This window comes from Panthera tigris, chromosome X (assembly GCF_018350195.1).
Source record: "Panthera tigris isolate Pti1 chromosome X, P.tigris_Pti1_mat1.1, whole genome shotgun sequence".
In the NCBI taxonomy this organism is placed as follows: Eukaryota; Metazoa; Chordata; class Mammalia; order Carnivora; family Felidae; genus Panthera; species Panthera tigris.
Window position 1 is genome coordinate 126,529,323 of NC_056677.1, and position 25,904 is coordinate 126,555,226.

Sequence of the window (25,904 nt, forward strand, 5' to 3'; positions counted from 1 at the left end):
TTTTCCCCAAGCTTCTTTGTCACCAGCTCTTCAATGATGCTCCTTCCAAATCCCTCACCATTCAGCCAAACCATTGGCCAGGGCCCGCTGGCTGGTATATAATTGAATGTCTGGCTGTTTCTCCTTCCAAGAACAGTGAACAACCAGGTATACTGCCGGGATCTCTGCCTATTGGGAGGGTTCCCCTTCACCACTGTCCCAAAGGGTGTCCTAGACTGGAGCTGTTGTGCCACACCTGTCCACCTGTGGGTCATGCAGAACCACCTGTAAACCAGGCGCAAGTCTTCTCTTCCTCTGTCCACTGATCATAGGGAGCTCCTCATGAGGTCATAGGTGCAGGCTGGGAGGGAGAAAATCATGTAGCAGGTGTGGAGACTGTGGGAATTTGGGCCACGTTTTCACTTTTTAAAAAAAAAATTTAAGTTTATTTATTTATTTATTTTATTTAAGTAATCTCTACACCCAGTGTAAGGCTCAATCTCACGACCCTGAGATAAAGAGGCACATGCTCTTCCGACTCAGCCAGCCAGGTGCCCCTGGGCCATGGTTTTACTTCCTCATGCCTTCAGGACCTGCTCAAGCCTGGTTACATGTACACCATTTCCATTTGATGGTGTCCGTGCCCAATTTTATGGCTTGGCGGACCAGATAACAGCCAACTTATGATGGGCAGCTCTAATTGCACGGTAACTTGGTGGCCTGTTGTCAGGTGTTCAGTCTCTACTAAGGCCCAGTAGCAGGCCAAGAGCTGTTTCTCCAAAGGAAAACAGATGGTGCACGGCCTTGCTCCAAAATCCTAAAGGTCTGTGCTGTGATTCACCTAGAGATACCTGCCAAGGGCTCCAAACGGCATCCTCAGCTGCCACCGATACCTCAAGCACCATCAGATCAGCTGGATCACGTGGCAGAGTAGATTGCACAGCCACCTGGTCCGGTTGCAGAGCCTTCTTTTGTTCTGGGCTGCCCTCAAAACTAGCAGCTTTTCAGGTCACTCAGTAAATGAGTCGTCGGAGTAATATACCCAAATGGTGACTACGTTGCCTCCAAAATCCAAAGAGGCCCAGCAGGTGTTGTGGCTCTTTTTCTGGTATGAGAGGGGCCAGATGACTGCTTCGGATTATGTGTCTCCCTCTCTCTCTGCCCCTCCTCTGCTCGTGCTCTCTCTCTCTCTCTGTCTCTCAAAAATAAATTAACATAAAAAAAATTTTTTTTGAAAGAGGGGCCAGATGCAATAACTTATTTGCTCAAGCAATGAAACCACATCTGGTACAGCAGCTGGAGTTGAAGTCACCACCTGGTTGAGTTTACGATAATGTACTGTCATTCTCTAAGATTCATCTGTCTTCTGCACAGGCCAGATAGGAAAGTTGAATGGGGATGTGGTGGGAATCACCACCCCCGCATCTTTCAAGTCCTTGATGGTAGCACTAAATTCTGCAATCCCTCCATGAATATGGTATTGCTTTCAGTTTACTATTCTCCTAGGTAGAAGCAGTTTTAGTGGCTTCGACTTGACCCTCATCCCAAGGTCACAGGAGCCATGTGTAGTGGCAAAGAATGTCGATTTCAATTATGCATTCTGGAACTGGGAACATAACCGCAGGATGGGCTTGAGAGCCCACTGGGCCCACTGTGAATCATACCTAAGTTAAAACTCCGTGGATCGCCTGACCTCCATCACCTCCTACTCTGACCGGTCGGCCAGAGTGATGTTTTAGGTCTCCTGGAATTAGCATCAGTTCAGAGCCAGTGTCCAGTAGTCCCTGAAAAGATTAACTACTTCTCAATGTACTCTTACCTTAGTAAAAGGTCATACATAGGTCCTTTGGGGAAGGCTGGGAGAAAAAAAGACTAGGAGTTATAAATTTTCAGCAGGGTGCCAGGGACCTTCCTCAAGGGAACCTGGCCTCCCCTTCTTTCAAGCTGTTCCAGGTCTGTAAACTGGTTCAAGTATAGAAATTAAGTGAGGGGCCATGACTTTCTGCTTTTAATGATTCAGGCTAGGCTGGTGTTCACTTGACCTAGATGTTTTTCCTTATACAGATTAATTTAGTAGGGTTCCTATTCCACTTCTACTCACATCATGCTCAATTAGCCCTTACGCTAGGGTCTGCAGGAGTCGGGCTATTCTGATTGCTGGTTTGCATCTGCCATCCATTAGAGAAAATGTAGTCACCCCCTGCCTTTGGTGATTAAGTGCCACCCATTGATCCCTGCCACAGAGGGGCCTGATTACTCCCACTGCATTCGGGTTTCCCAATTCAGTGACTGCAGCTCCCTCTATGAGGTCTGACCTACAGAGGAGAGCAATCAAGGAACTCTGCAAGGATGCTAATGCGCCCTTCACAAATGTAGTCCTCACAGTATTTTTTTAAACTTTTTTTAATGTTTATTTATTTTTGAGAGAGAGAAACAGAGTGTGAGCGGGTGAGGGGCAGAGAGAGAGAGTGAGACACAGAATCCGAAGCAGGCTCCAGGCTCCGAGCTGTCAGCACAGAGCCCGACGCGGGACTCAAACTCACAAACTGTGAGATCTTGACCTGAGTGAAGTTGGGCACTTAACCGATTGAGCCACCCAGGTGCCCCGTAGTCCTCCTCACAGTACTGGGGAAAGACCCTACCAGGGGGAGTGAGCAAATCCACTCTAACATTTCAACCCACCTGAGCCTTTTGATCCCTTCCTCTATACTAAAACGAGGTAGGTCCAGCATTTCTAATCTGTTCATGGTGAGCCGCCTTTAGGTCCATGTTGCAGCCAAACAAACAAACAAACCTTTAGAGACCTTTCTAATTCCTGGAGATGCAATATTAAATGAAGGATGTCTGCTTAGTGAGCCCACATCAATAAATTTGGCCCGATCCAACTTTATGTCCCTTCCACCATTGTCCCACACCCTCAGTATCTATTCCCACACATGTTCCCCAGATTTCTGTCTGTATACATTAGAAAAGTCAAGTCATTCTTTTGGAGTGGAACATACCTCCTCATGTGTCACACTTTGTAACTTGCCTGTAGGGGCCTGCTGGGACTTGAGTCTACTTATAGGTCTAGAAGCAAAAAGGGGTGGTGGGGGTAGGTCCTGAAGAGAATCAGCATTATCTTGCATGGCAACTGCCTCGGGGAGGCCATTATGGTTTCCTTGGGCAATGTGTGGTTAATCCCCTCAGAGGCGGGTGGAGAGGCCTATACCACTGTCAGCTAGGAGGCTGCTGCCACTGGGGGTAAATAGGCCACTTCTTCTGGGGGTGGGGAGGCCATTTCCACTGGTAAAGAAGACTCATCAGAATTTAGGGGCTCAATGGGGCACCTGGGTGGCTCAGTTGGTTAAGCGTCCGACTTCGGCTCAGATTATGATCTTGCAGTTTGTGGGTTTGAGCCCCTCATCAGGCTCCGTGCTGACAGCTCAGAGCCTGGAGCCTGCTTCGGATTCTGTCTCCCTCTCTCTCTGCCCTTCCCCTGCTCACACTCTGTCATTCTCTCCCAAAAATAAATAAATAAATAAATAAATAAACAAACAAACATTTTTAAAAAAGAATTTAGGGGCTCAATGCCCCCAGCTTCAGCAGTGTCTTCCCACATGTAGTCTCCATCTGAACTTAGAGGATCCCATTGTTTCCCAATCAATGGCCTCAGTTTCACAGTGGGCACGCTTCAAGTCTGGGAGTTCAACTTGCATTAAAGTTCAGTTAGTTGCACTTAGGTTCTGCATTTGAATTTTCAGCAGTTTTGGCTCTGTGGCTATAGAACGTTAGGATTTCTTAAAGGGCACACATAGAAGCCCCTAGGCCAGTGATGTAGTGTTTGAGCTGGGAATTCAAATCTCTGAGCTCATCCTTCCATTTAACCACGTTCCCAAACCACATTAGGAGCTACCAACCAATGTCATTATATTTGTTAGTTTTCCAAAGAGGTTCAAAAGTATCATAGAAGAGTCACCCAGCTCCTTGTTTCTTATAAGTAGTTGATTAGGAGTAGCCAGTGCATATATTTTGCATATCTCTATCAGCTTATGTCACAGGCTACCAGTGTTCTCTTTGCTACCAGAAACAGTCATGAGCATCTTTAAATCTAATCAGATTGGAGCCAATTCCAGAAACCTCAGAACCAATTCCGAGAACCCATCCTTAAAATTCTGTTCCTCTAGAACCACTCCTGGTACCAAATCTGTATTAGTCAGGGTTTTCCAGAGAAGCCAAGCCAACAGATAATTCATTCATTCAGATTAGATGATTGATAGATAGATAGATAGATAGATAGGATAGATGAGAATGGAAGCTGAGTGGTCCCATGACCTGCTGCCTGCAAGCTGAGCGGGAGACCCGGCAAAGCTGATGGTGTAATTCAGCCTGAGTCTGAAGGTCTGAGAACCAAGGGAGCTGGTAGCAGTGTAAATGCCAGTCCCAGGGGGCAGGACAAGGTGAGACGTGATGTCACAGCTCAACAGTGAGGCAGAGGAAAGGCCTGGGGAAGAGACCAAATTCCTCCTTCATTCCTCCACTCTTTGTTTCATTCAGGCTCTCAGTGGATTGGACGATGCCTGCTCAACATTGGGGGTCTACTTTACTGAGTCCACAGATTCAAACGCTCATCCCATCCGGAAGTACCCTTGCAGACACACCCAGAAATAACGTTCTGTCAGGGTACCCTATGCCCAGGCAAGCTGATACATAGAATTAGCCATCGAACCCAGTGAATGAGCTGCTTTTAGGAGCGTGACCTCAGCATGCATATAGTCACCACTCTTTGACACAGGTGACTGCCCAGTGGGACTGTGTACTGCACAGAGTATCTGCCTTTCTCTGTATAGAATGGGGGCCAAAAGCATAAGTGACAAAGAAACCACCTATAACCGACTATGTCAACATTGAAAAGTTTTGTTCTGCAAACAGTACCAATCAAGAAAGTGAGAAGACAACCCATAAAATGGGCGAATGTATTTTAAAATCATGTTTGATAAGGGACTTCTATCCAGAACATATCAATAGCTCTTGCAACCGAGGAATGCCGTTATTCTTAGAAACGGGAAAGTTTGAGATTGGCAGACACTTTGTAAAACGATCCAACTTCCCTCAGCTTGCCACCCTCCACCCGCCATGTATCGATGGGGCAATTTAGACGCACCGAGGGACCACAGGGATACCGGCAGATTCTTTCCCTCAGTGCACACTTCTCCAAGTCCTGACCATGGTGGCCAGTGTCCCCACAAAGCTAAGGCAGCCACGTCCTGACCGCATTACCCGCGCCACATTTGCCCCTTTTTCTGTCCCCCTTTGTTTGGCGTCACTCCACCTTCCGCCAACCCCACGCTCCTACTCTAACCCTCCGTCCAGAATAGGCGGGGCCTGTTTGCCCAGGCGCGCGCGAGAGACTGAGTTGCGTCGCGTCCTAGGGGCGGGGCTTCGTCAGGGAGCCCTGGCTCTCCCGCGCCGCCGACGGGGTCTCCCTGGCGGCCCGTGGGCAGTCGGGCCAGCTTGGCGGGAACCAATCACATGCCAGAAACCTCACCAGAGGTCTGTCTGCGCAGGCGCCCTGGGTATCCCCAGCAGCCTTGCGCACGGAGGGGCGGAGCTTCGTGAAGCAGTCCCAGCGCCTCAGCGGTCGGCGGGGCGCGCGGTTTAGCGGCGGCCTCTGAGCGGGCGGGTGTGGGGGCCATGCAGGCCCCGGGCGACGGTGCGGACGGCGCGGACGGCGCGGACGGCGCGGACGGCGCGCAGATCCTGGACGACGGCGCCGGTGGTGCGACGGGTAGTGCTGGCTCGTCCAGTGGCCCCGGAAATCCCGGAGGCCGGGACGGCACCGCGACGTCGGGCACCGTGGCTGGGGAAGCTCCCCAGGTCGAGGGGGCATGGCCCGCCCCAAGGCAGGGGGAAGAGGCTTCGGCCTCGGCCTCCGGGGAAGCCTCAGAAAAGCAAGTGTTGGAATTGTATCCTTTCCAAGGAGCTCCCGAGGTCGGGGGGCAGTGGGGAATGGCCGGGAGGGGAGGCAGGTGGCGGCCCCGGTGGATGGGCGGGAGAGGTGTCGGGGACTTGCGGGGGCACAGAAGGGAAGTGGGGGTGGGGGTGGGGGGGCCGAGGGAGGCTGGAGGAAGCAGCTGGGGGTGCCGCGATGCACGTTTCCCGAAGGGGCGGCCGAGGTGGTCTTGGGTGGCCCTAAGGGCGGTCCGGGGGAAGGCGGGCCTCCGATGGGCAAGGAAGCCTCCTCCATGAGGTCCACCCAGATATGCCTTAACCGAATGTCCACCAGTGCCCTCACGGTGCCTTTCCTGTGTTACGCGGATGCGGAGCTGACCTACCAGTACCTGACCTCGAGTGCCGAATGCTACCACGAAGCGGTCCACACGGAGCTCACGGTGATTGGCAGTGACTTGTTTATGTAAGTTCTAGAAGGGGCTGGCGGGAGGCAGTGGGGAGCTGAGGTAACCTCTGCCCGACGGCCACTTCGGTTGGAGATGTGCAGACACCAAGGGCTTGGTCTCAGGAGGCACATGGGGCCCCGGGTCTGTGGCCGCCTCAGGGGTTGCTCTAAGGGAGACACGGAGGGGTAACCTTGAGGGGGGAGATTGGAGTGAGGAGGGCCAGGAGTTCTCAAATCTAAAGTGATTTCCTTTTCCCCTTACTTTTAGCCGACTGACTGCTGAAGACCCTGTCCTCCTGCAGATTTCCACCGCCTCCTTGCTCAACCAGCTTTCCATGGTGGTGCAGACCATGCAGCACTTGGTGCCCGCGATTTTTTCTAGGCCTCGGCCTGGAAAAGGGGGCTGAGTCCATGACAGTATCCAGTGGAAGGCCATGTGCCCTTCCCCAGGGGCATGACCTTTGCAGTAGTTGCCACTTTATTTCTGGGGCTTAGTTATTTGCCTGTACTGGCCCGTGGGTGCTCTGTGCCCACTTGTTTTGATTGCTGCTTAAAGAATACAGATAATAAAACTGAGTTAATGTTCCGTATCTGAGTTTCTTTTCAGCACCCAGATTTTCTCCCATGTGTCCTCAGGTTGGAGGGGAGGTTCTGGTTCTAGTACTCTAGTACAAGGCAATCGAATACAATTGACGAAATGAAAGGAAATTAAGATTGCTTGGGTCCTGTCATTCAACATTGACTACCGTCAGGATTTCAGAATACTCTCGTGGCTTTAGGGTTGTAGGAATACGTTAAATGTATAACAGTCATAGCAAGGAGTAAGCTTCTTCAAGTTTAGCATCAGTTTTTTTTTTGTTTTTTTTTTTCCGGAAACATTTTTGGGCTTTCCCTCTGTCTAAAACTTCTTCAAAAATATCTTACTGCATGGATACGTACAAGATGTATTATGATGCATTTGTTCAACACTTCAGTTTCTCGCAATTTTTTTCCTATTACACATAATGTTTTGGTGGGATTCTTGCACATATAAGTCTCTGCGTGAATGGCTGTTTTCTTAAGATGGATTCCAAGAGGCAGATCTATCATACAGAGTGGCTCTCCAGAAAATGTGCCAGAATTCTGGCACCAGCAGAATGGTGGTTTCCCCGCATCCCTGTCGTGGCTGGATCTGTTTTCTGCCACAAGGAGAAACTCAGTTTGGGTGCAGCCACACTGGAAAACAGTGTGGAGGTTCCTCAGAAAATTAAAAGTAGACCTACCCTATGACCCAGCAGTAGCACTGCTGGGAATTTACCCAAGGGATACGGGAATACTGATGCATAGGGGCCCTTGGACCCCAATGTTTATAGCAGCACTCTCAACAATAGCCAAGTTATGAAAAGAGCCTAAATGTCCATCAACTGATGAATGGGTAAAGAAATTGTGGTTTGTATACACAATGGAGTACTACGTGGCAATGAGAAAGAATGAAATATGGCCCTTTGTAGCAACGTGGATGGAACTGGAGAGTGTGATGCTAAGTGAAATAAGCCATACAGAGAAAGACAGATACCGTATGTTTTCACTCTTATGTGGATCCCGAGAAACTTAAGAGAAACCCATGGGGGAGGGGAAGGAAAAAAAAAAAAGAGGTTAGGGTGGGAGGGAGCCAAAGCATAAGAGACTCTTCAAAACTGAGAACAAACTGAGGGTTGATGGGGGTGGGAGGGAGGGGAGGGTGGGTGATGGGTATTGAAGAGGGCATCTTTTGGGATGAGCACTGGGTGTTGCATGGAAACCAATTAGACAATAAATTTCACATATTAAAAAAACCCCTCAATTTGCATGAGCAAAGAACTTAGAAACACTAGAATAAGAACGTTGTGCTTTCCTGGCCTTGTTTCAAATCAGAGAAGACAAGTGCTGGGACAATTGGTCGGTCGGGGTGAGTGAGGCAGAGAGAGAGGCAGTGTAGCATAGTTTGGGGGAAATATTTTTTGTCACGTAAACTGCTCACCTGTTAGCATCGGTGCTGCGACACAACAGTTCCCAGCAAGTACACCGAGCCGCGTGGAGGTTGCAGGACAAGGCGAGGCTCAGATGGCCGAGTGGCGGGCTACTGTTTCTTCCACTCGTTTTTGTCGTAGTCCCGCTTGACTGAGAAGCCCTGGATCGGGCTGGCCTTCCAAGTCGAGCATCCTCTCGGTCTGCTTGGCCACCCCACTCCTCTTCAGAGGTTGCGGGATGGGGCCGTACACGCAGTGCTTCTCCCAGATCAGAACGAGAGCAGCGGCTGATGGAGAACATGGTGGTGCCTACAACCGTCTTCTGCTTGTTTGTGCTCCTGTTCGTTTCAGCCAAGCTCTCGTTGAACTGAATGTGGCACGATTCAGCTTTTTCATCAGTGGAGAGGATGCTGCAGGAAGGCCTCTTCTCTTTCGAGGCCTTCTGGCTGGCGGACGTTGTCGATGTGGGCCACAGCAGGCAGGGGATAGTCACGCCATTCGACATGACTCGAGAGAGCGTAGTTTTCACTCTTCATGACGCTTCCACGTGCTCCAACACTGAGGTGGAAATTCCTCACTTGCCAATTAGGCGAACCACTCTGGTAGCCAGAATTCTGCCACTAGTGCCTGCTGTGATTGTGGTGACCACCCTGGGAAAATAGAATGAAATCAAAATCTTCTGTGTGCAGGCGCTACGCTATGCTCCCGACCCACATCGTCATGTGTAATTCTCAGGACAGCCTGGTGAGCTGGGTACTGTCGTCTCTACACCGGTTCTAGGCGAAGAATGGAGGCCGACAGAGGCCGGGTCTGTTTGATTCAAGCACCTACTGTCTTAGCCACCCTATCCCTCCAACCTCAGCACGGTTGAGTGGAGCCACCAGGAGACTGGGAGAGTGTTTTTCCTTCTTCCGGCTCCAGGGAACATCCATGCGACTAATGAAAAACGCAGAAATGGGCAAACGCAGGCAAAGCAGGTAAGAATTGGGGAGAACATGGGGCGCCTGGGTGACTCAGTCTGTTAAGCGGCTGACTTTGGCTCAGGTCACGATCTCACAGTTAGTGAGTTCCAGCGCCTTGTCGGGCTCTGTGCTGACAGCTCAGAGGCTGGAGCCTGCTTCAGATTCTATGTCTCCCTCTGCCTCTCTGCCCCTCCCCTGCTCACGCTCTGTCTCTCTGTCTCTCTGTCTCTCTCTCTCAAAAATAAATAAACATTTTTAAAAAATTAGAAAGAATTGAGGAGAACATAAGGTTGATAAGAATCCCAATCCTGGCTTTGCAGTGGCTTCTCTATACTCCCAGGTCCTTTTGTACCTTGAAATCTTCATTTGGCCCTCTTTGAAACGGAGGGCACAATGGGGGTACCTGTTTCCCTCTTCCCCCTGCCCTCTTCCCTCGACTATGAAGAGGGCTCTTCTCAGGCATTTTTCCTAGCTGACAAAAAAAAAAAAAAAAAAAAAAAAAAAAAAAAGAACCAAATCATCTGCCAACCCAGAAAAAGTCTCCACAATTGTGGAAGCAAAACAGTTTTCTCATTGAGTAGGCATTGCACCAGAATGTGATGCGCATCACAGGCAATCTGCTAAGAGATTCCAAAGACAGGGAGCTTTCACCCTTTTGTATAGGTAAGCGGGTAGAGCTCATCACGTGTTCTCAACATCCACCACAAGTAGACCTCAAGTAAGAGGACGTGACGCCACCAGGCCCCGCACATAGTTCATCCTGAATTTCCCTGGGAACTGGGGTGGCCGTGTGTATTAGGTCGTGGCTGTTTCAGACGGCGCGTTTGTGTTCCCTCCCCCACATTAATATGCTGAAGCCCTAAACCCCGGTGTGGCTGTATTCGGAGATGGGACCTTTGAGGAAGCAAGTTTAAATGAGGTCATAAGAATGGGGCTCTGGTCCAATAAGACTGGTGTCCTTATAAGAGAGACACCAGAGAGCACCCCCCTCTTCCTCTCCCTCCCTCCCCGCCCCTACTCCCCCCGCTCTCTCCTCACCTGCACTGAGGAGAGGCCGTGTGAGGACAGAGGAGAAGGTGGACCTCTACAAGCAAGGAAGCAAATTCTCACCAGAAGCTGAATTTGCTGGCACCTTGATCATGGACTTCTAGCATCCAGAACTGTGAGAAAATAAACTTCTGTTGTGTAAGCCACCCAGTGTGAGGTACTTTGCTATAGCAGCTTGAGCAGACTAATACAATTGATCGGCTTTATCCAAGGAAAAAATAAGCTTTTTCATACCTTTATGACAGGAGCCAGTTTTGCAACTTGGGGCAAGGTGCCTACTGAAGTTAGGCTTCTACCCTCCCACAGAAACTGAAGATCGGGACACAATCTTGCTTGATGTTTACATTCCAAAGAGATGTTTCCCAGGTCCTTGAAGAACACATTCCTGGGTTATAAAGATGGCAAGGGGCTCTTTTAGCCTTTTTTTCCTTAAATTTATTTATTTATTTATTTATTTATTTATTCATTCATTCATTCAGAGAAGGAGTGGGGGAGGGGCAGAGAGAAAGGGAGACAGAGGATCTGAAGCGTGCTTTGTGCTGACAGCACAGAGCCCGATGCAGGGCTCAAAGTCATGAGCCATGAGATCATGACCTGAGCTGAAGTCGGATACTCGAGCACTGAGCCACCCGGGCGCCTCTACCCTTTAAAAAATACTACCTATTTTCAAAGAAACAAAGAAAGAACTTACAAGGCGTGTAAAGTAAATGCTTTAAGGAAGGGGAGGGGACCATCTCTTCCCATATTTTCAACAGGGAGAATGAAGCCTTTTACTTTATTCTTTTTTAATAAGCTCTATGCCCAATGTGGGGCTCTAACTCATGACCCCGAGATCAAAAGTCACATGTTCTATGGACTGAGCCAGCCAGGTGCCCCTAAGCCTCTTATTTTTAATGTGTACATGTTCTTAAAGTAGCTCTCTCTAAAATATGCTGAATCCTGAAAACTTGCTAAGGTCCCTGATTAGTCTGATAGCTCTTTTGTAGACGCCACTAGATTTTCTATATACGTAATCATGTCTGAGAATGAGGGCGGTTTTTCTTCTTTCTTGCCAATCTGGATGCCTGTTATTGCTTGATTTGTCTTCTCATCACGGGTTGGATCCTCCTGCTTCTCTGCATGCCTGGTAATGTTGGGCTGGATGCCAGACAGTGTGATTTTTCCTTGGGTTCTGGATGTCTTTGTATTCCTGTTTTAAAGGTTAGAATTTTCTCTTTTTATTTTGGAGACAGAGCGAGCGGGGGAGAGGGGCAGAGGGTGAGAGAGAGAATCTTGAGCAGGCTCCACGCTCAGCACAGAACCCGACTCCGGGCTCGAACCCACGACCCTGGAGCCATGACCTGAGCCAAAATCGAGAGTCAGACGCTCAACCAACTGAGCCACCCAGGTGTCCTTGGATGTCTTTGTATTCCTAAACATGGTCATGAGCTTTGCTCAGGGATGCTGTTAAGTGAGTGGGGAAAGATTGATCCTTTTGAGTCTTGGCTTTTGAAGATTTGCTGCGTGGGACCAGAACAGCTCAGCGGAGGATTCGTTTTTCCCGCTACACTACTGAGGCAAGACCCTTCTGAGTGCCCTGCCCAAGGCCTCCAGAATTATGAGGTCTGTCCTCCCTGCCAGTGGGGTTAGCCACCAGTCTCTGTCCTGCTTGCGGGGTCGGCACAATTACCTTTCCTCCTTTAAGATGGTTCTTTCTCTGGCTTCACATGGTTTGCTCACACACTTGTGCTGATCAGTGGTGTGCTGCACACTCCAGCAGGACCCTCTGTGTATACGTGGGCGTCTCACCAATGAGCACTTCCCTTCCCACTTAGAGCTGCGTTTTGTCTCTTAGAACCAAAGTACTCCAACTCATACAGATGAGAACGGTCGGTGGGTTTCAAGCAACAGCCTCAGGAAATGCGGGGTGATTTGGGTGATTCGCAATGACTTACTGGGTGAAGCTGGGGGAGGCCAACAGACTCCCATTCACATCGCAGGACAGGGAAGCAGAGAACCCAACTGTCACCAGTGCGCAACCTGGACCATGTGTTCTCCGAAGGCAAACTCTAGGTAGAGTTTGGGTACACGCTGCCGGGAAGCCATTTTTAAAGGTGACCACGTGGTACACGGTCACGTCTGATGGTCTCGGGTAACCCAGAGCCTGGGAACCACTACTCCAATCTTGACATGATTGCGTCCAGACCCAGAAGGAACCTTCCGGCCTCTCTCTGACCTTGCTGGTGGGGTCCCTTAGCGCAGGCAGCCAAAGTGTGGAGACGTCAAGAAAACCCACCTCAGAAAAGGTCCTGAGAGTTGTTGTCACATTGCCATTGCAATGGTAGCTGGGTCTCCAACCTCCCCGCGCCTCTGTCCTTAATGCAAGAGCACCAAAGAGTGGCTTCCTCGCAGCGGTCGCGAGGATATCTGACATTGTTGGGAAGACTTGGAGAACCACAAATCCCTCTGAAATGTCACCCGGCTGACTGACACTTCTGTGAGCTTGCCTCCTGGCATTCCAGAAGAAACCAATTTCCTCTGCTTGGGAGAGTTTCTCTATGTCTCCTCTGTCCTTTTTCCTCTCTTCCTCCCTCCCTTCTCTTCTACTCACTCTCCCCCTCCTCCTCCTCCTCCTCCTTTTCCTCTCCCCTCCTCTCTCTTTCCTCCCTTCACTCCCAATGTTCCAGACCATGTCCTTCAGATCATTGCCCTAGACAGGCCATCCTGTCCCACCCAACCTAAATTAGCTGGAACAACAAAAGTGCAAGATTAAACTGAAGGGGGGTTTAGAATTTGCTGAAGATGACATTTCACCTCAAGGGAGAAATACAGATTATTCGCTAAGTGGTTTGGGACACCTTGACTAAAACCTTTTGGAAAGAAAACAAACTTACATACCAATGTTCTTTCTCACGAAAATTACCTCCCAGGATGTTAAAGTTTTAAAGTACTAGAAGATGTTCTCAGTGAATATTTTTGTAATTTTATACTGAGGAAGGCCTTTCATAGGAAATGCAAACCGCAAACTATACTGAAACAATGGATCACGTAAACAAAAAAGTTTTAAGCCACTCTATACCAAAAGACCAGGAGCAAAGATAAAATGAAGAAATGGCAAGGAAAGGTATTTTCCAATTATAACAAAACTTTGATATTCTCAACAAGTTAAAAAAAAAACACAAGTATTTATTAACCACAGTGGACCAATGCATATTTAAGGCTTCTTTACAGGTTTCTGTAGCTTCCCTTAGGCTATTTCACTCAGTACTATTATTGTTATGGTTAAACATAACAAGACTGCAAGAGTGGACATCATTTTTTGCGTGTTAAATTTGAGTTATCTTACGCAAATCTGAATAGAGGTGTCTACTTGGCAGCTGGATACAGGAGTCTGCGGTGTGGGCAAATGTCTGCGATGAAGATACAAATCTGGGGCCCAGGACACGGCCCAGAGAGCCCCGAGCCTGCACGAGCTCGCCACGGGCAGCCGAGAGCCGGTATAGGGGGACAAGTGGCCCACGCACCGAGCCCTGGGGTCCTGGGACACTCCGAGGTGGCAGAGCAGAGAGGGAGCCGGCGGCAGAGACTGAGGAGGGGAGGGAGGGACCCTAAGACTGCAGGGTGGCCTCCTGGAACAGGAGTGAGACGTGCGCGCCCGCACACACACCTACCCACCCACCCACCCACCCACCCACACACACACACCCACACACACACACTGGGGGCAGGAAGGAGGTGGTCAGGAGGGAGGAGAGAGCGATCCTCTCCCCGGGGTGCTGCTGATGGTCAAGGGCGATGAGGCCCTAGAATGCTCACTGTGTTTGACAGCGAGATCCTGAAGACCTGCAAAGACAGGGTCGGTGTGGGGTGCGGGTCAGGAGGGGTCGAGGAAGTCAGGTGCAGGGTGGGAGTCGGGAGGGGACAGGGAGATGGGATGTGAGGTGTGGTTCCAGAGGGGACGGGGAGACCAGGTGCGAGGTGGAGTCAGGAGGCGATGAGGAGATGGGGTACGGGGTGCAGGGTGGGGGTCAGGAGGAGACGGGAAGATTTGGCAAGGGGTGCGGGCTGGAGGTCTGGAGGGGATAAGGAAGTCGGGTGCGGGGTGGGGGCGTGTGTCAGGAGGACACAGGAATGTCAGGTGCGGGGTGGGAGTCGGGAGGGGACCAGGAAGTTGGGTGGGGGGTGGGGGTCAGGAGGAGTCAGGGAGATCGGGTGCTCGGTAGGGTTGGGGGTCAAGAGTGGATGAGGAGGTCAGGTGAGGAGTAGGGGTCAGGACGGGACAGGGAGGTCGGGCATGGGGTGAGGGTCAGGAGGGGATGGGAGGTTGGGTGCAGAGTGGGGGTCAGGTGGGACCTGGAGGCTGGGTGCAGATTCCGGATCGGGAGTGGATGGGGATTTGGGGTGCGGGGTGGGAGTCAGGAGGGGACTTGGAGGTTGGGTGCAGGGTGGGCCAGGAGGGGCCGGGAAATTGGGGTGGCGGGTGGGGGTCAGGATGGGACAAGGTGATCGGGTGCGGGGTGCAGATGGGGGTCCGGAGGGGATGGCGACATTGGGTGCGGGGTGGGGTCAGGAGGGGACCTGGAGGTTGGGTCCGGATTCCGGATCAGGAGAGGATGGGGAATTGGGTGCGGGGTGGGGGTCAGGAGGGGACCTGGAGGTTGGGTGCAGATTCCGGGTCAGTAGGGGTCGGGGAGATGAGGTGCGGGGTTGGGGTTCAGGAGGGGATGGGGAGATGGGGTGTGGGGTGTGGGCCAGGAGGGGACGGGGCGTTTGGGGACAGCGGGTCCAGCCCACTCCCGGGAAGGGCCGCACTGTGGCCGCCGAGCAGAGAAGGCGGTGGCTTCGGGGTGGCCAAGTCGCAGCGTGTGCAGAGGTGGGGGGCTGCAGCCCTTCCCACGTGCCGGGGACCCGCAGAGAGCGGGGTGCGTGGACGCAGGAGGGACAGAAGAGCTCAGGCAGGGGAGGACGGCTTGGCAAGGGAGGGAGCGGCCCCTCCTCGCCAGCCCGGCTCCGGGGGAGCCCTCCTCCCCCAGGTCCTCACCGCTCCGGACCGAGACGCCTCCTGTCGGAAGCCTAAGTTGCGGCAAAACCTGGAACAGACCATCAGCCTCGTGTGCGGCAACAGCTAAGGGTGGCGGAACCGGTGAGGAGGGGGCGTCCCAGGCCTGAGGTGACCTCGGGGCCGAGCCCTGGATCGGGTGGCACGGGGGCGGGGATGGGGTGGTCACCGGTCTCTCGTGCCCTGCGCACACCCGGGCCCCCTTCATTAGTGCCTTTCTTTGGGCCCTGCGTGGGGGCGGTGGTGACAGGACCAAGGGTCCTGACCCTGGCAGCAGCAATATCCCCGCCCTCCTACCCTCGTGCCCCCGGGTCGTGCCAGCCCCTGCCCCGTCTTCCTGTTTATACCCCCAACCACCTATTGATTTAATTTATCTGCACCTCACCGTGTCCGTCTGTCACCACGTGCCCCTTCTCTGGGATGTGGACAACCTCACGCCCCTTCTGTCCTTGGGTCGTCCTGGCTCCTTGGTGGCACGGTCAGCCTCGGCCTCGCCTCTGCCACCTGCCCCTGGCCGTGGCCGGTCCCGCCGGGTCCGAGCAGGGGCCCCCGACACCAGCAGCACTTGATGGCGAGGAGGGGGGCGCCCAGGGTGATGCGGCGAAGCCATCCCCAGACCGTGGCTGCGCCCAGGGGTCTCCCCGCGGCTGGGTCCCGGCATCCCCTCCGGACTTCTCGGGGGTCGGACCGTACCTTTCTCGGGCGCCCTGTCCCCAGCACCTGGGGAGCTATGAGCGGGTTCGTGCCAGGGCCCCACGTGGGCCAGGGGGCTCTGGAAGTCTCCTTCTCCAGGCCCGAGCGCCCAGCTTCCTCGGCGTGGTGCCCGCTCGGCCCGGACCCCTCACCCCCGCTGCCCTGTCCTGCGCCCGCCCCGAGTGGCCGAGGCGGCAGTGCCTTACCCCTCTGTTCCCTCTTCCCCCGCCGAGGAATCTGGCCCCGGCGCGTGGTCCCGGAAACCCAGCTGTCCCCTCTGTTTTGGCATGAGCTTCTTTGTCGTTGTTCCTGGAACCTTGTTTCTGAATTAAACGTCGGGAAAACGGTGGCAGTGTGTGGCAGGTGGGCGGTCGGCGAGCAGGGAAGCAGGTGGGGAGGCTGTTGGACTCTGGAGGAGCTGGGCTCCCTTTATGGGAGGAAGGGTGACCCGTTGCAGGGGTCCCGCGCATCTGAGGAGGTCCAGGGCCACGTCCGATCCGTGTCAGCAAACCCCGGTGGCTCTCCCGTCAAGATCCAGTCGGAACCCGTTCCCTTCTCCCCACCTCCACTGGCCGCAGCCTGGGGGTCTCTCGCCTGCGTGCCAGTCTCCCCACTTCTGTCCTGCCTGCCCTGGTCCCCTTCCCAGCGCAGCAGGCACTGGGGACCTGACAAGACGTAAGTTGCATCCCGTCCCGCTCCGTTCAAGACTCCCTAGGGTCATCGACGGCACCCAAACTCCTTCGTGCCCCACGACGCTTTACTGCCGCAGGTGCACCTCCATGCTGACGGGCCCACCTGCTTCTTACCCCCCGACACCTGTGAAAGTAATGCAGGTGGGGAGAGCGTGGGACGCAACCTTAAGGAGAGCGGCCAGGAATGCTATCTGAGTGGGCCAGATGGAACCCCGGGGGAAGAGAGCTCCAGGCAGGCAAGAGGCAGTGCAAGGGTCCCGAGGCAGGCCTGGGCCTGGTGTGTTTCAGAGAAGGGAGGAGGCCAGTGTGGCTGGATCCGAGTGAACAAGGTGGAGAGGGGAGGGAAGGAGGCCGTGGAAGATGCGGGCCGGATCACATCTGACTCGGCGGGCCGCGGGGCAGGGCTCTGGCTTAGTCTCTGGGAGGGGAGCCCGGGGACGCGTTGGAATCGACTTGTTTTGTGACCTGACGGACGTGTTAAGGCCGCCCGGCACCTTCAGCGGTCCGTGTGTGGGGCCAGGGCGGTGGCCTAACTCTGGGCTTTGCTGGGAGAGGGAGGGAGGCTCACACTAAGTTCCGGTCTCTTGACGATCTGGCCCCACAATTCCGGGCCAGTCTTGGGAGCCCTATCCGGAAAGGGTGGGTCCCAGTGCCCCTTCTCTTTGTCCCTTTCCTCCAGCTGCGCCTTGCAGCCCCTCCCCTCCCTCTCTGGACTCTTACCCACAGAAGACTCTACCACCATACGGCTTGAAGGCCTACCAGCTAGGAGCCAATGCCTTTGTGAACTTAAAGAGCCCAGTTTCTCTGTTAAAAGAAAGGAGAGCCACGTTCTCAGGTGAAGTGACAAGAAAACCTACGGTTCCTCAATTCAATAAAGGACAAGACTTTTCTATTGCAAGTGAAGAAAGACAAAAAGAAAAGCAATAGAAAGTATTCACGACGGGGGTGCCTGGGTGGCTCAGTCGGTTGAGGGTCTGACTTCGGCTCAGGTCACGATCTCACAGTTCGTGGGTTTGAGCCCTGCGTCGAGCTCTGTGCTGACAGCTCAGAGCCTGCAGTCTGCCTCAGATTCTGTGTCTCCCTCTCTGTCTCTCTGCCCCTTCCCCGCTCACGCTGTCTCTGTCTTGCTCTCAAAACTAAATAAAAGCATTCAAAGAAAAAGAGAAAGAAAGAAAGAAAGAAAGAAAGAAGGAAAGAAGGAAAGAAGGAAAAAAGGATTCATGTTGGCTTAAGCAAAGGGAGAGTTTCTGGATGTGTGTAACTGAACGATCGTGGCGGGGGCGGGGGCGGGGGCGGGGGTGGGTAGTTCTGTCTTCAGGCATGGCTGGATCCAGGATTTGGTTCTCTGCGACGTGCCTTCCTGCTCTTGCTTCCCATCTGTCCAGTGTCAGCCTGTTCCTTCCCCCCGCCCCCGTAGCCCCGGAAAGGCCGGAAAGGAAGGAACCAAAACCGTGTTTGCTTACAGAGATCACGACCATGCATGTAGAAACTCCGAGGGAACCCTCGTGAGGCTAGCACTCCTGGTTAGCGAGGTTCCAAGACACAAGCTATTCAGAGGGAGCTAACCACCCCCCACCCCGCCCCCAAACCCATAGCCACTTGCGGCACCACTCCCTTGCTCGTGGGAAACAAGGCCAGTAAGCCCCAAAACTCCTCCTCTAGTGTTTCCGTGCTTATTTCCCTGGTACAAAAGGAGTCTTCTACTTCGGTAGGAAGCCACCCTACTGGTTGGTGGTGCGGGGAGACCAGACTTGTGGCGGCGGGGCGCCTTTTCTGGAGAGCACTTGTGTGCCGAGGAGCTATAGAACGCGGGAATTCTACCTCTTGGAAACGATCTGAAGGAAGTAACTGTTCGCGCAAAGACTTCTGTTCAAGAATCCCATTGACTCACACGACCCATAACAGGGGCAAAGCTGAGAACGACCCGACTGCTCAACATTATGTAATAATACATTTGTGTGTCTCCTGGATAACAGTGTTTGAAGAGTTCTTAGGGAGTGGGAAAGCTAGTACGTTCAACGGGGAAAAACAAAAACAAAACAAAACAAAACAAAACAAAAAAGGATCCGGAGAAAAGTTAACGCTAAACTGGAAAATGCATACATTATACGCTGTTATCCATTTAATGGGTAAATACAACTAGGAACGTATTCCAAAACGTCAGCAGTCTTTACCGCCGAATACAGGACCTGATTTTCCTCTCCCTGAGTCGTCCTCGATAAGCTTGGGCTGCTGGACTACGACTCCCAGAACCTCCCTTGCAACACCAGAACAAAGGTAAGAAAATGTGGAGGCGCAGGAAGTGAGAAGAAACTCGGACACAAAAGAGTCGCTCAGTTTCATGTTGTGCAGTAACAAACACTGTAAGCGCCCGTCCCTCCAGGCGCAGGGAAGGAACTGAAGTGGGCCAAGAGCCACCGAGGCCCGGACCTGCAGAACGTTAGACCCCCGATAATAAAGTGGCGAGGACGCCAAGTGTCAACGCCCTGTGCCTTGCCCCGTGAGGGCTACCAGGTTAGGCCTCGGCCCCCTTTCCCGGGCCTAGGCGTCGCGGAGGCCGGGACCCCAAGGCGCGAATGTTTCCTATCACCAGGGGAAGCCGGTCCAGGAAGGAGTTGACGGAAACTCGGAAGAAGATGGGGTCTTCAGCAGTCCATCTCCTAAAAGTGAGGGAAGAGGGAAATCCGGTTAAAGGGGAGAGCTGCTGTGGAGGTGCAGGGCACCAGCCCCTTCCCCCACACAGCCCCCCACCCCCCGCCTTCCACCTAACGCGTGTGTCGGGGCCTCCACGACGGCACCGGAAGGCAGAGATGCGACCACGGCACCCGCCGCCACCGCCCACCCGTCCCGCGCATACTCTTGGAGGACGCACACGGCCAGGGCGCTGCCCCTCACGCAGAGCTCCTTCCGAGCCAACCCTCGGTGGCGTTGGACGTGTGTAGTCAGGGACCTGCGGGCCATCTCTGCCTCCAGGGGCGACCGGAAAGACACAGTGAGCCTGCTGGGAGGCACCCGGTTAAGGCACAACGGGCTCCCGGAGTTCCCATGGCCTGAAGCCTCCTGACCACTCAGAGGCCCGCTTCTACCCCCGGGACACTCGCGCTCCCTCCCGCCACCTCTGCCCACCCTGAGCCGCTTCCCCCACCCTGGGGGCCCGCGGGCACCGGCTGTCCCTGTCCCGCCAGGCTGCCCACCCCCGCCCCCGCCCCCGTCCGTCCCGTCCCCGGGCTGCCGCCCCGCTCCCCAGCCACCCCGCCACGGCCCCTGCCCAGACAGGCTCCACGGAAAGGATACAACTCCAGCAGTCTTGAGGAGGTCACCGCCGCCGGCGCTGCGTCTCCACCGGGGGCCAGGGCCCTCGGGGCCCGTTCGGCCAGGGGAGGGGCGCAGGCCCCCTCGACCACTGCTCCCTTGCTGCCAGGGCCACCCTCGCCGTCGTGGCGGCTGCAGTTGCCCTGGCAACCGGGACCTCGGGGGCTAAGCCGGGGGTCGTGGCCGTCCGTGCCTCCGTCGGAGGCCTGTGGGCCTGCCCCCGCGTCCTCCGCGCCACCCTCGGGAGCCCGCGTGACCGCCGCGCCGTCCGCGCCGTCCGCGCCGTCCTCGTCAGGGGCCTGCGTGACCGCCACTTCCTCCGCGCCGTCGTCCGGGGCCCTCATGGCCGCCGCACCGGCCTCCTCAGAGCCCACCGCTACGCTGCGCCCACTGTCGGCGGACCGCCGAGACCCCCGGCGGGCCTCGCGAAGCCCGGCCCCTCGGCGCGCAAGGCTGTCGGGGATGGCCAGGGCGCCTGCGCAGACAGACCCCGCGGAGCTGGTTCCCACCGAGCCGGCCTCGCTGTGTTGGCCCAGAGCCCGGATCCGGTCGACGCTGACCCCGAGGAGATGGAGGCTGGTTCCGGAAGCTGCGCCCCTCGACGCGTGACGTCACTGTCGGGCTCCTGCGTCCCCGAGAGCATTCCGGTGAGGCCACTGGCACCTGACTGTTTCCGGCCCGGCCCGCCCCTCCCCCCAAGCGTGTGTCTGCACAGGCGCCAGCCGGGCGCACGTGCGAGCAGCCAACTGACCGCCGCCCGCCCGGGTCCCGGGCGTCGAGGCGTGGGCCGCGCTCAGGCGCTTCTGGGCAGCACCGTGCCTGTCCCTGTCTGTGGGCTCCCCGTACGGCTCGGGTCTGCGTGTGCCGGGACCCGTCCCCCGGGGCGGGGGGGGGGGGGGGGGCCGAAGCGGGATGCCGAGCAGGGGCCACTCCCAGGCCCTGCCTGTCCTCAGGGAACACGCCCCGCGCGGCCCCTAGGGGAGCTGGAATGGACGGGCCTCGCTCCCTCACCACTTCTCGGTCCCGGGCACCGTCAGTCCCCTAGTGCCTGCCAGCCTGGGGGAGGGTACACCGCCGAGGGTGCGACCGGCCTCCGGCCTGGGGCTCCCGGGCTCCCGCCTCCCACACCGCAATGGCTGCGGGCTTGGGCCGGGGGCCCGGGGGCCCAGGGGTCCCAGCTGGCCCCGAGGACAGCGGCACGGGGGAGCACCGCCCCGGCGACAGCTCCCCCGTCGCTTTGCCCTCTGCTGCGGCAGCCTTGACGGGCTGTCCCTCCCCCAGGAACAAAGTCTTGCGGCTCTCCGGGGGTGGGGGGGTGGGGGGGTTGGACGTGCCAGGGGCCCTCAACTGGGAGGTGACCCTGTGTCTGCCGGCCTGCTGGGTGCTGGCCTACTTCTGTGTCTGCAAGGGGGTCAAGTCAACAGGAAAGGTACAGCTGGAGGCGGGCGGGTCGGGGTGGGTGATGATGGCAGGGGTGGGGGCAGCATGGCCGGTGGGGAGAAGAGGCGTCTCCACTGGGGGGGGGCACCCCGCCACCCGAGGTGACCAGGCCAGGGCCTGAGGAGGGGGCAGGAACTTGAATCCGGGCCACTGGATTTCCCACACATGCCTGCGTAGTCAGTCCTCCCCACCCTCCAAACTCCAGCCCAGCCGCCTTCCGTCCTGAGGGGACAGGCCCAGGCGACAGCCAGCTGAACTTGCCTGTGTCGGGCACCCCCGCCCCAGTCTCCCTCTCTTCCTCACTCACTACTTCCTCACTCTCTGCTTTGCGGCCAGCCCGGGGGGACCCAGTCCGTGGCCGTCCCTTGCCTACCTGTCCTGCTCTGCTGAGGGTGGGAGGGAGGCAGAGGTCTTCGCGGTCACCTCGCTGTCGCCTCTGTCTCCGGCCGGCCCAGTCCACTCCGGCCTGCCCAGGACCCTGCCCCTGTGCAGAGAACCACCTGCAGTCAGAGGCACGGGAGGCATGGGACCTGCCTCCAGGCCGATGTCCTGCTCCCTACCCGGGGAAGGTCCTGCCTCCGCCCTCCCTCTACAGCTGACCTGTCATTGCAGGGGCGGCCGATGGCCAGCTGAGCACCCCGCTTCCTTCGGGAGGAGCCCAGGCTCTGAGGAGTAGAAGGGGGGGCTGCAGGCTGGCCTCCCGCTTGACCTCGGAGCGGACCGTACCACAGTGGGGGGAGTGTGGCCCGCCTGCCCCCCTGCTGAGGCTGGGGGCCCCTAAGTGGGGAGGCGGGGCCGCAGGGCCCCTTCTGAGCAGGTCCCCCCGCCCCCCGCCCGCCCCAGATCGTGTACTTCACGGCTACCTTCCCCTGCGTGGTCCTCGTCGTGCTGTTGGTGCGGGGAGTGCTGCTGCCCGGCGCCCTGGATGGCATCATCTACTCTCTCAAGCCTGACTTGTGGAAGCACTCACTGGGTCGTGAGTGCCGGCACCACGTGGGGCGTAGAGATCACGCACACAAGGACGTCAAAGAACTGAAAACGCTGAAGGTCATGTAAAGTCATTCTGAACCTTTTGGGGGAGAAATACACAAAAAAGAAGTGGGGACCACCCTCAATGCCACCACACAGAGATACGAGGTATTTACACTTCAGGCTACCGTTGCCGGATTTCCGTGCACATACACAGTAGCTTCCTAAGTTGGGATTTTAGTGATTTCCCTTTTGCATCGTGGTTTTTCCTATGCGACCGCATCCCTGTTCTCCACGGCCACTAACTACTTTAGCTCCAGTCGCCATCCCTTCCCTCCTTGCCTCCTACTGGCAGGCTTGCCCCCCGGCGGGAGCCCCTTCGTGACCTTCCCAGACCGCCGATCTGATCCGCACCTGTGCTCAGTCGCCCCCTCCAAAGGCCGCTTTGGTGTGTCCACCTGTACCGGGGAAGGGGAAGGGGACGGGGTGCGGGGCCGTGTCCGTCTGGGCTGTGGCCCATCTCCCTCCACGAGGACTGGAGGTCCTGCTGCGAGGTCGTGGAGCCCCACGTGCTGGGGACACTGAGCCCAAGGAAGAGACAGGGCCCTCTGGACCACAGGCCGTGGTGTCTGGCGGCCTCCCACGAGGTCTGGGGAGGGGCTAGGGGTGTGGGGAGGGGGTGGAGCTGAGGTAGGACTGGTTTGCGTGGGCGCAGTGGGGTCACACGTCACAGCGCGTGGTGACGATTGGTGAGGGAGCAGCTGCTGGAGAGGCAGCAGCTGCTGGAGAGGCGGCCGAAGGCGGGGTCTCTGGGAGCCCAGGGCAGACCTGGCTTCGGGGCAGGGGCGCGGGAAGCAGTCCCGGGCCCGGGCCCGGGAGGAGCACAGGGGGGTCTGTTTGCTCAGGTGCTCCTGGGAGCCCCCTTGCTTTGGATGCTTGGGGGCGGAGCCTTAGGAGGGAGCCCTCGTTGGCCAGGAGGACAAGGGTGGGGTGGGGGGGTAGTCTCTAGGGGCTCCTGGCAGAGCTGGCTGGGCGGGAACCAGGCAGGCGCCCAAGGGAATGGCCGGGAGGTGGGGGTGGGGAAATGTTGGCCTTGGCGCTCCCGGGAGGCCGGGGTGACTTGCGTGGGCTTTATGAGGAAGCGCTCATAGTCTAGGTAAGCCAGGGGGTCTCCCAGGGCCCAAGGGCGGAAAGGCCGGCTGGGCGGGCACCGGCCGCAGGCCTGGCGGCCTCACTAGGAACCCTAGGAGCCCGTTGGCGCAGGCGCCTGGGGGTGGCGTCGAGCTGTGATAGGCGGGGCTTCCGCAGCCAGGGTCCCAGAGAGCCTGGGACAGCGTCGCTCTGGCGGGAACCGGCCACGCGCCCGGCAGCCTCCCGACGGCCCGTTTGCGCGTGCGCGGGGAGGGCGGGGTCGGCGCGCGGGGCGGAGCTTCGGGAAGGAGATGCAGCCCCTCAGCCGCCCGTCGACTGGGCGCGCGGCTGGACCTGTGTTCAGGGGACTGGACCTGAGGCGGAGCCTGACGACCATGGAGGCGGCAGACGCAGCCGCAGGCGGCGAGGCGGGCGGCGCCGACAACGCCCGGGACGGCCAGGGGGGCCAGGAGGGCCAGGAGGGCCAGGGAGGCGGCCGAGGCCGCCGCGGGCACGGTCATGGCCTCGGAGGCGCGGACGCGGAGGCCGCGGTCGCCGGCGAGGCTCCGCGTGTCCCGCGACCACGGCACGCCCCGGGGCCAGGCGGAGATGCCCTCTCCGCGGCCGGAAGGCCGGAAACCCGAACACACATATTGTATCCTAGCCGAGGGGACGGCGGGGCATGGGCAGGGGGCGGAAAGGGAGAGGAGCCGCGGTAACCTGCGGGGCGTGGGGCAAAGATCTGAGAGCAGGGTGGTCCAGGGGTGGCTGGAGAGAGGTGGGGGAGGAGGAAGGAAGGAGAGCAGGGGGGAAACGGGTTCCCGGGGGCGGTGGGCGGACACGGGCCTGGTAACGGGGTGGCCGCGAGCCATTAGGGCCGGGAGTGGGTGGCCTCGTCAGGGTGGCCTGAGAAGGGGGCTCAGGCCCTAAGTGAGTAGGGGTGGTACCTTAACCGAATCTGCACCCAGCGCCCTCGGCGTGCCTTTCCCGTCCCAGTTGGAGGCGGAGATCGCCTGTGCGTCTTTCGCCCCAGATCGGGAACCGTATGGATGCCTTGTGGAGCAGCAGCTCACAGTGTTCGGCAGCGTCCTGGCCATGTTAGTTCTGGAAGGGCCGGGGTCGGGGTGGCTGCAGGTGGCGGGTCCAGTCTCCACGGGGGGTCGGGGGGGGGGCGCTCTCTGCTGGATCGTCGAGGGCTAGGTGCGGGCCAGGGCCCGCAGGCTCTAAAACCTGCACCTGCGGGTAGGGGGGGTCGCTCCTGGGGGCGGGGAAGGGTGCAAGGGATGGGTACCTGGGCGGGGAGGGGAGCTGAGCGAGGAAGGGGAGCATCCACCACCTCCAACTTGATTGCCTTTTCTCCTCTCTCAGCCGCTGGAGAGCTGAAAACCCTTTCCTCCTCCGAATTTCCATCATCAACTTTCTTGACCAGCTTTCCCTGGTGATTCGGACCATGCAGCGCTTCCGGTTCCCGGTTCCCGCTAAGCCTGCGCTGGCGAAAGGGGGCTAAGGTCTAGCCTCGTGTCCCCCGTCTGGCGTCTGGGCGGTCCGTCCTTCCTAGGCTAGTGATTCCTGCACTAGCTGCCACCTGAGGTTGGGGGCCTGCCTGGTCTTCTGAGGGCCATGAGGGCCCTTGGGCACTCATGGTCCCCTTGTTTTGTTTGCCATTTGAATGTTTGCTACTGCAGAGAATAAAACTGAGCTTTGCTATTCCGGGTTCCTTCTCAGTTGTGGCACCCCCGGATAGTGTTCCCTTTGTCCTCAGGTGGGGGGCGGGGCGGGGCGGGGCGGGGCGGCTTCTGGGATGTCGACGTGCAAGTCGCCGAAGGTGATAGAAGGCAGTCTGGGGACTGGCAGAACCCACGTGCGTCCTGTCCTTCGGTATCAAGGACTCTCAACATGTGGGAATATGCCCATCGTTTGCACGTTTCGCATTACTCCTGATGTCTTTCATCTAATGTGAACTTTTTATCCAAACTCTTCAAGTATCACAGAAACCTCTTGAAACTCTTGTTGACACCCAAGGAACACCATTTTTCTTTATTTTTAATTTATTTAAAGATTTTAGTTTTATGTAATCTTTACATCCATTGTGGGGCTCGAACTCACACCCTCCAGATCGAGAGTCGCTCACTCCGCCGACTGAGTCTGCCGGGCACCCCCAGGGAACACAGTTTAGAAGACTGATATGATTTTTGTTTAAAAGCATTCGAGTTAAAAATCTCACATCCTAGCGATGACCACAGTTAGTCGATTAGCATCTTGGCGAATATTATTCTA

The 25,904-nt window shown here is 56.5% G+C and overlaps 3 protein-coding genes and 2 pseudogenes across 5 annotated transcripts; 3 read left to right on the top strand and 2 right to left on the bottom strand.

Annotated features, from left to right (window-relative positions):
- Window positions 1-5,539: 5,539 nt before the first annotated feature.
- LOC122235369 (cancer/testis antigen 1-like) lies at window positions 5,540-6,941 on the top strand. Its single transcript, XM_042974478.1, has 3 exons — window positions 5,540-5,924; window positions 6,245-6,373; window positions 6,624-6,941. Exons 1-3 carry the CDS (start codon window positions 5,653-5,655, stop codon window positions 6,760-6,762), a joined length of 540 nt encoding a protein of 179 aa, XP_042830412.1. The 5' UTR covers window positions 5,540-5,652; the 3' UTR covers window positions 6,763-6,941.
- Window positions 6,942-8,453: 1,512 nt separating this feature from the next.
- On the bottom strand, window positions 8,454-16,051 carry LOC122235310 (annotated as a pseudogene).
- Window positions 16,052-19,103: 3,052 nt separating this feature from the next.
- LOC122235491 (EKC/KEOPS complex subunit LAGE3-like) lies at window positions 19,104-20,675 on the bottom strand. Of its 3 annotated transcripts, none has more exons than XM_042975128.1 (3): window positions 20,070-20,675; window positions 19,633-19,776; window positions 19,104-19,435 (listed from the first exon to the last, which is right to left on the bottom strand). In XM_042975128.1, exons 1-3 carry the CDS (start codon window positions 20,429-20,431, stop codon window positions 19,291-19,293), a joined length of 651 nt encoding a protein of 216 aa, XP_042831062.1. In that variant the 5' UTR covers window positions 20,432-20,675; the 3' UTR covers window positions 19,104-19,290. The 3 variants fall into 3 exon arrangements, with proteins under 3 accessions (XP_042831062.1, XP_042831064.1, XP_042831063.1); XM_042975130.1 differs by having other exon boundaries at window positions 19,648-19,776; window positions 20,070-20,669; XM_042975129.1 differs by having other exon boundaries at window positions 19,633-19,773; window positions 20,070-20,551.
- On the top strand, window positions 20,655-22,729 carry LOC122235493 (sodium- and chloride-dependent GABA transporter ine-like). The gene is made up of 2 exons (XM_042975132.1): window positions 20,655-20,734; window positions 22,371-22,729. The coding sequence occupies exons 1-2, from the start codon at window positions 20,657-20,659 to the stop codon at window positions 22,581-22,583; spliced, it is 291 nt and encodes a 96-aa protein (XP_042831066.1). The 5' UTR covers window positions 20,655-20,656; the 3' UTR covers window positions 22,584-22,729.
- Window positions 22,730-23,511: 782 nt separating this feature from the next.
- LOC122235492 lies at window positions 23,512-25,334 on the top strand (annotated as a pseudogene).
- The last annotated feature ends 570 nt before the right edge of the window (window positions 25,335-25,904 follow it).

What these genes read in the sequence shown, in the direction of transcription:
- LOC122235491 (XM_042975128.1), bottom strand. Translation starts at nt 20,431, where the DNA reads ATGAGGGCCCCGGACGACGGCGCGGAGGAAGTGGCGGTCACGCAGGCC. An exon ending in TCCTCAAGACTGCTGGAGTT is followed by an intron (nt 19,777 to 20,069) that starts GTATCCTTTCCG and finishes GGTGCCTCCCAG; the next exon opens with CAGGCTCACTGTGTCTTTCC. An exon ending in GCCGTGTGCGTCCTCCAAGA is followed by an intron (nt 19,436 to 19,632) that starts GTATGCGCGGGA and finishes CCTCACTTTTAG; the next exon opens with GAGATGGACTGCTGAAGACC.
- LOC122235369 (XM_042974478.1), top strand. Translation starts at nt 5,653, where the DNA reads ATGCAGGCCCCGGGCGACGGTGCGGACGGCGCGGACGGCGCGGACGGC. An exon ending in GAAAAGCAAGTGTTGGAATT is followed by an intron (nt 5,925 to 6,244) that starts GTATCCTTTCCA and finishes AATGTCCACCAG; the next exon opens with TGCCCTCACGGTGCCTTTCC. An exon ending in ATTGGCAGTGACTTGTTTAT is followed by an intron (nt 6,374 to 6,623) that starts GTAAGTTCTAGA and finishes CCTTACTTTTAG; the next exon opens with CCGACTGACTGCTGAAGACC.
- LOC122235493 (XM_042975132.1), top strand. Translation starts at nt 20,657, where the DNA reads ATGGAGGCTGGTTCCGGAAGCTGCGCCCCTCGACGCGTGACGTCACTG. An exon ending in GCGTCCCCGAGAGCATTCCG is followed by an intron (nt 20,735 to 22,370) that starts GTGAGGCCACTG and finishes CGCCCGCCCCAG; the next exon opens with ATCGTGTACTTCACGGCTAC.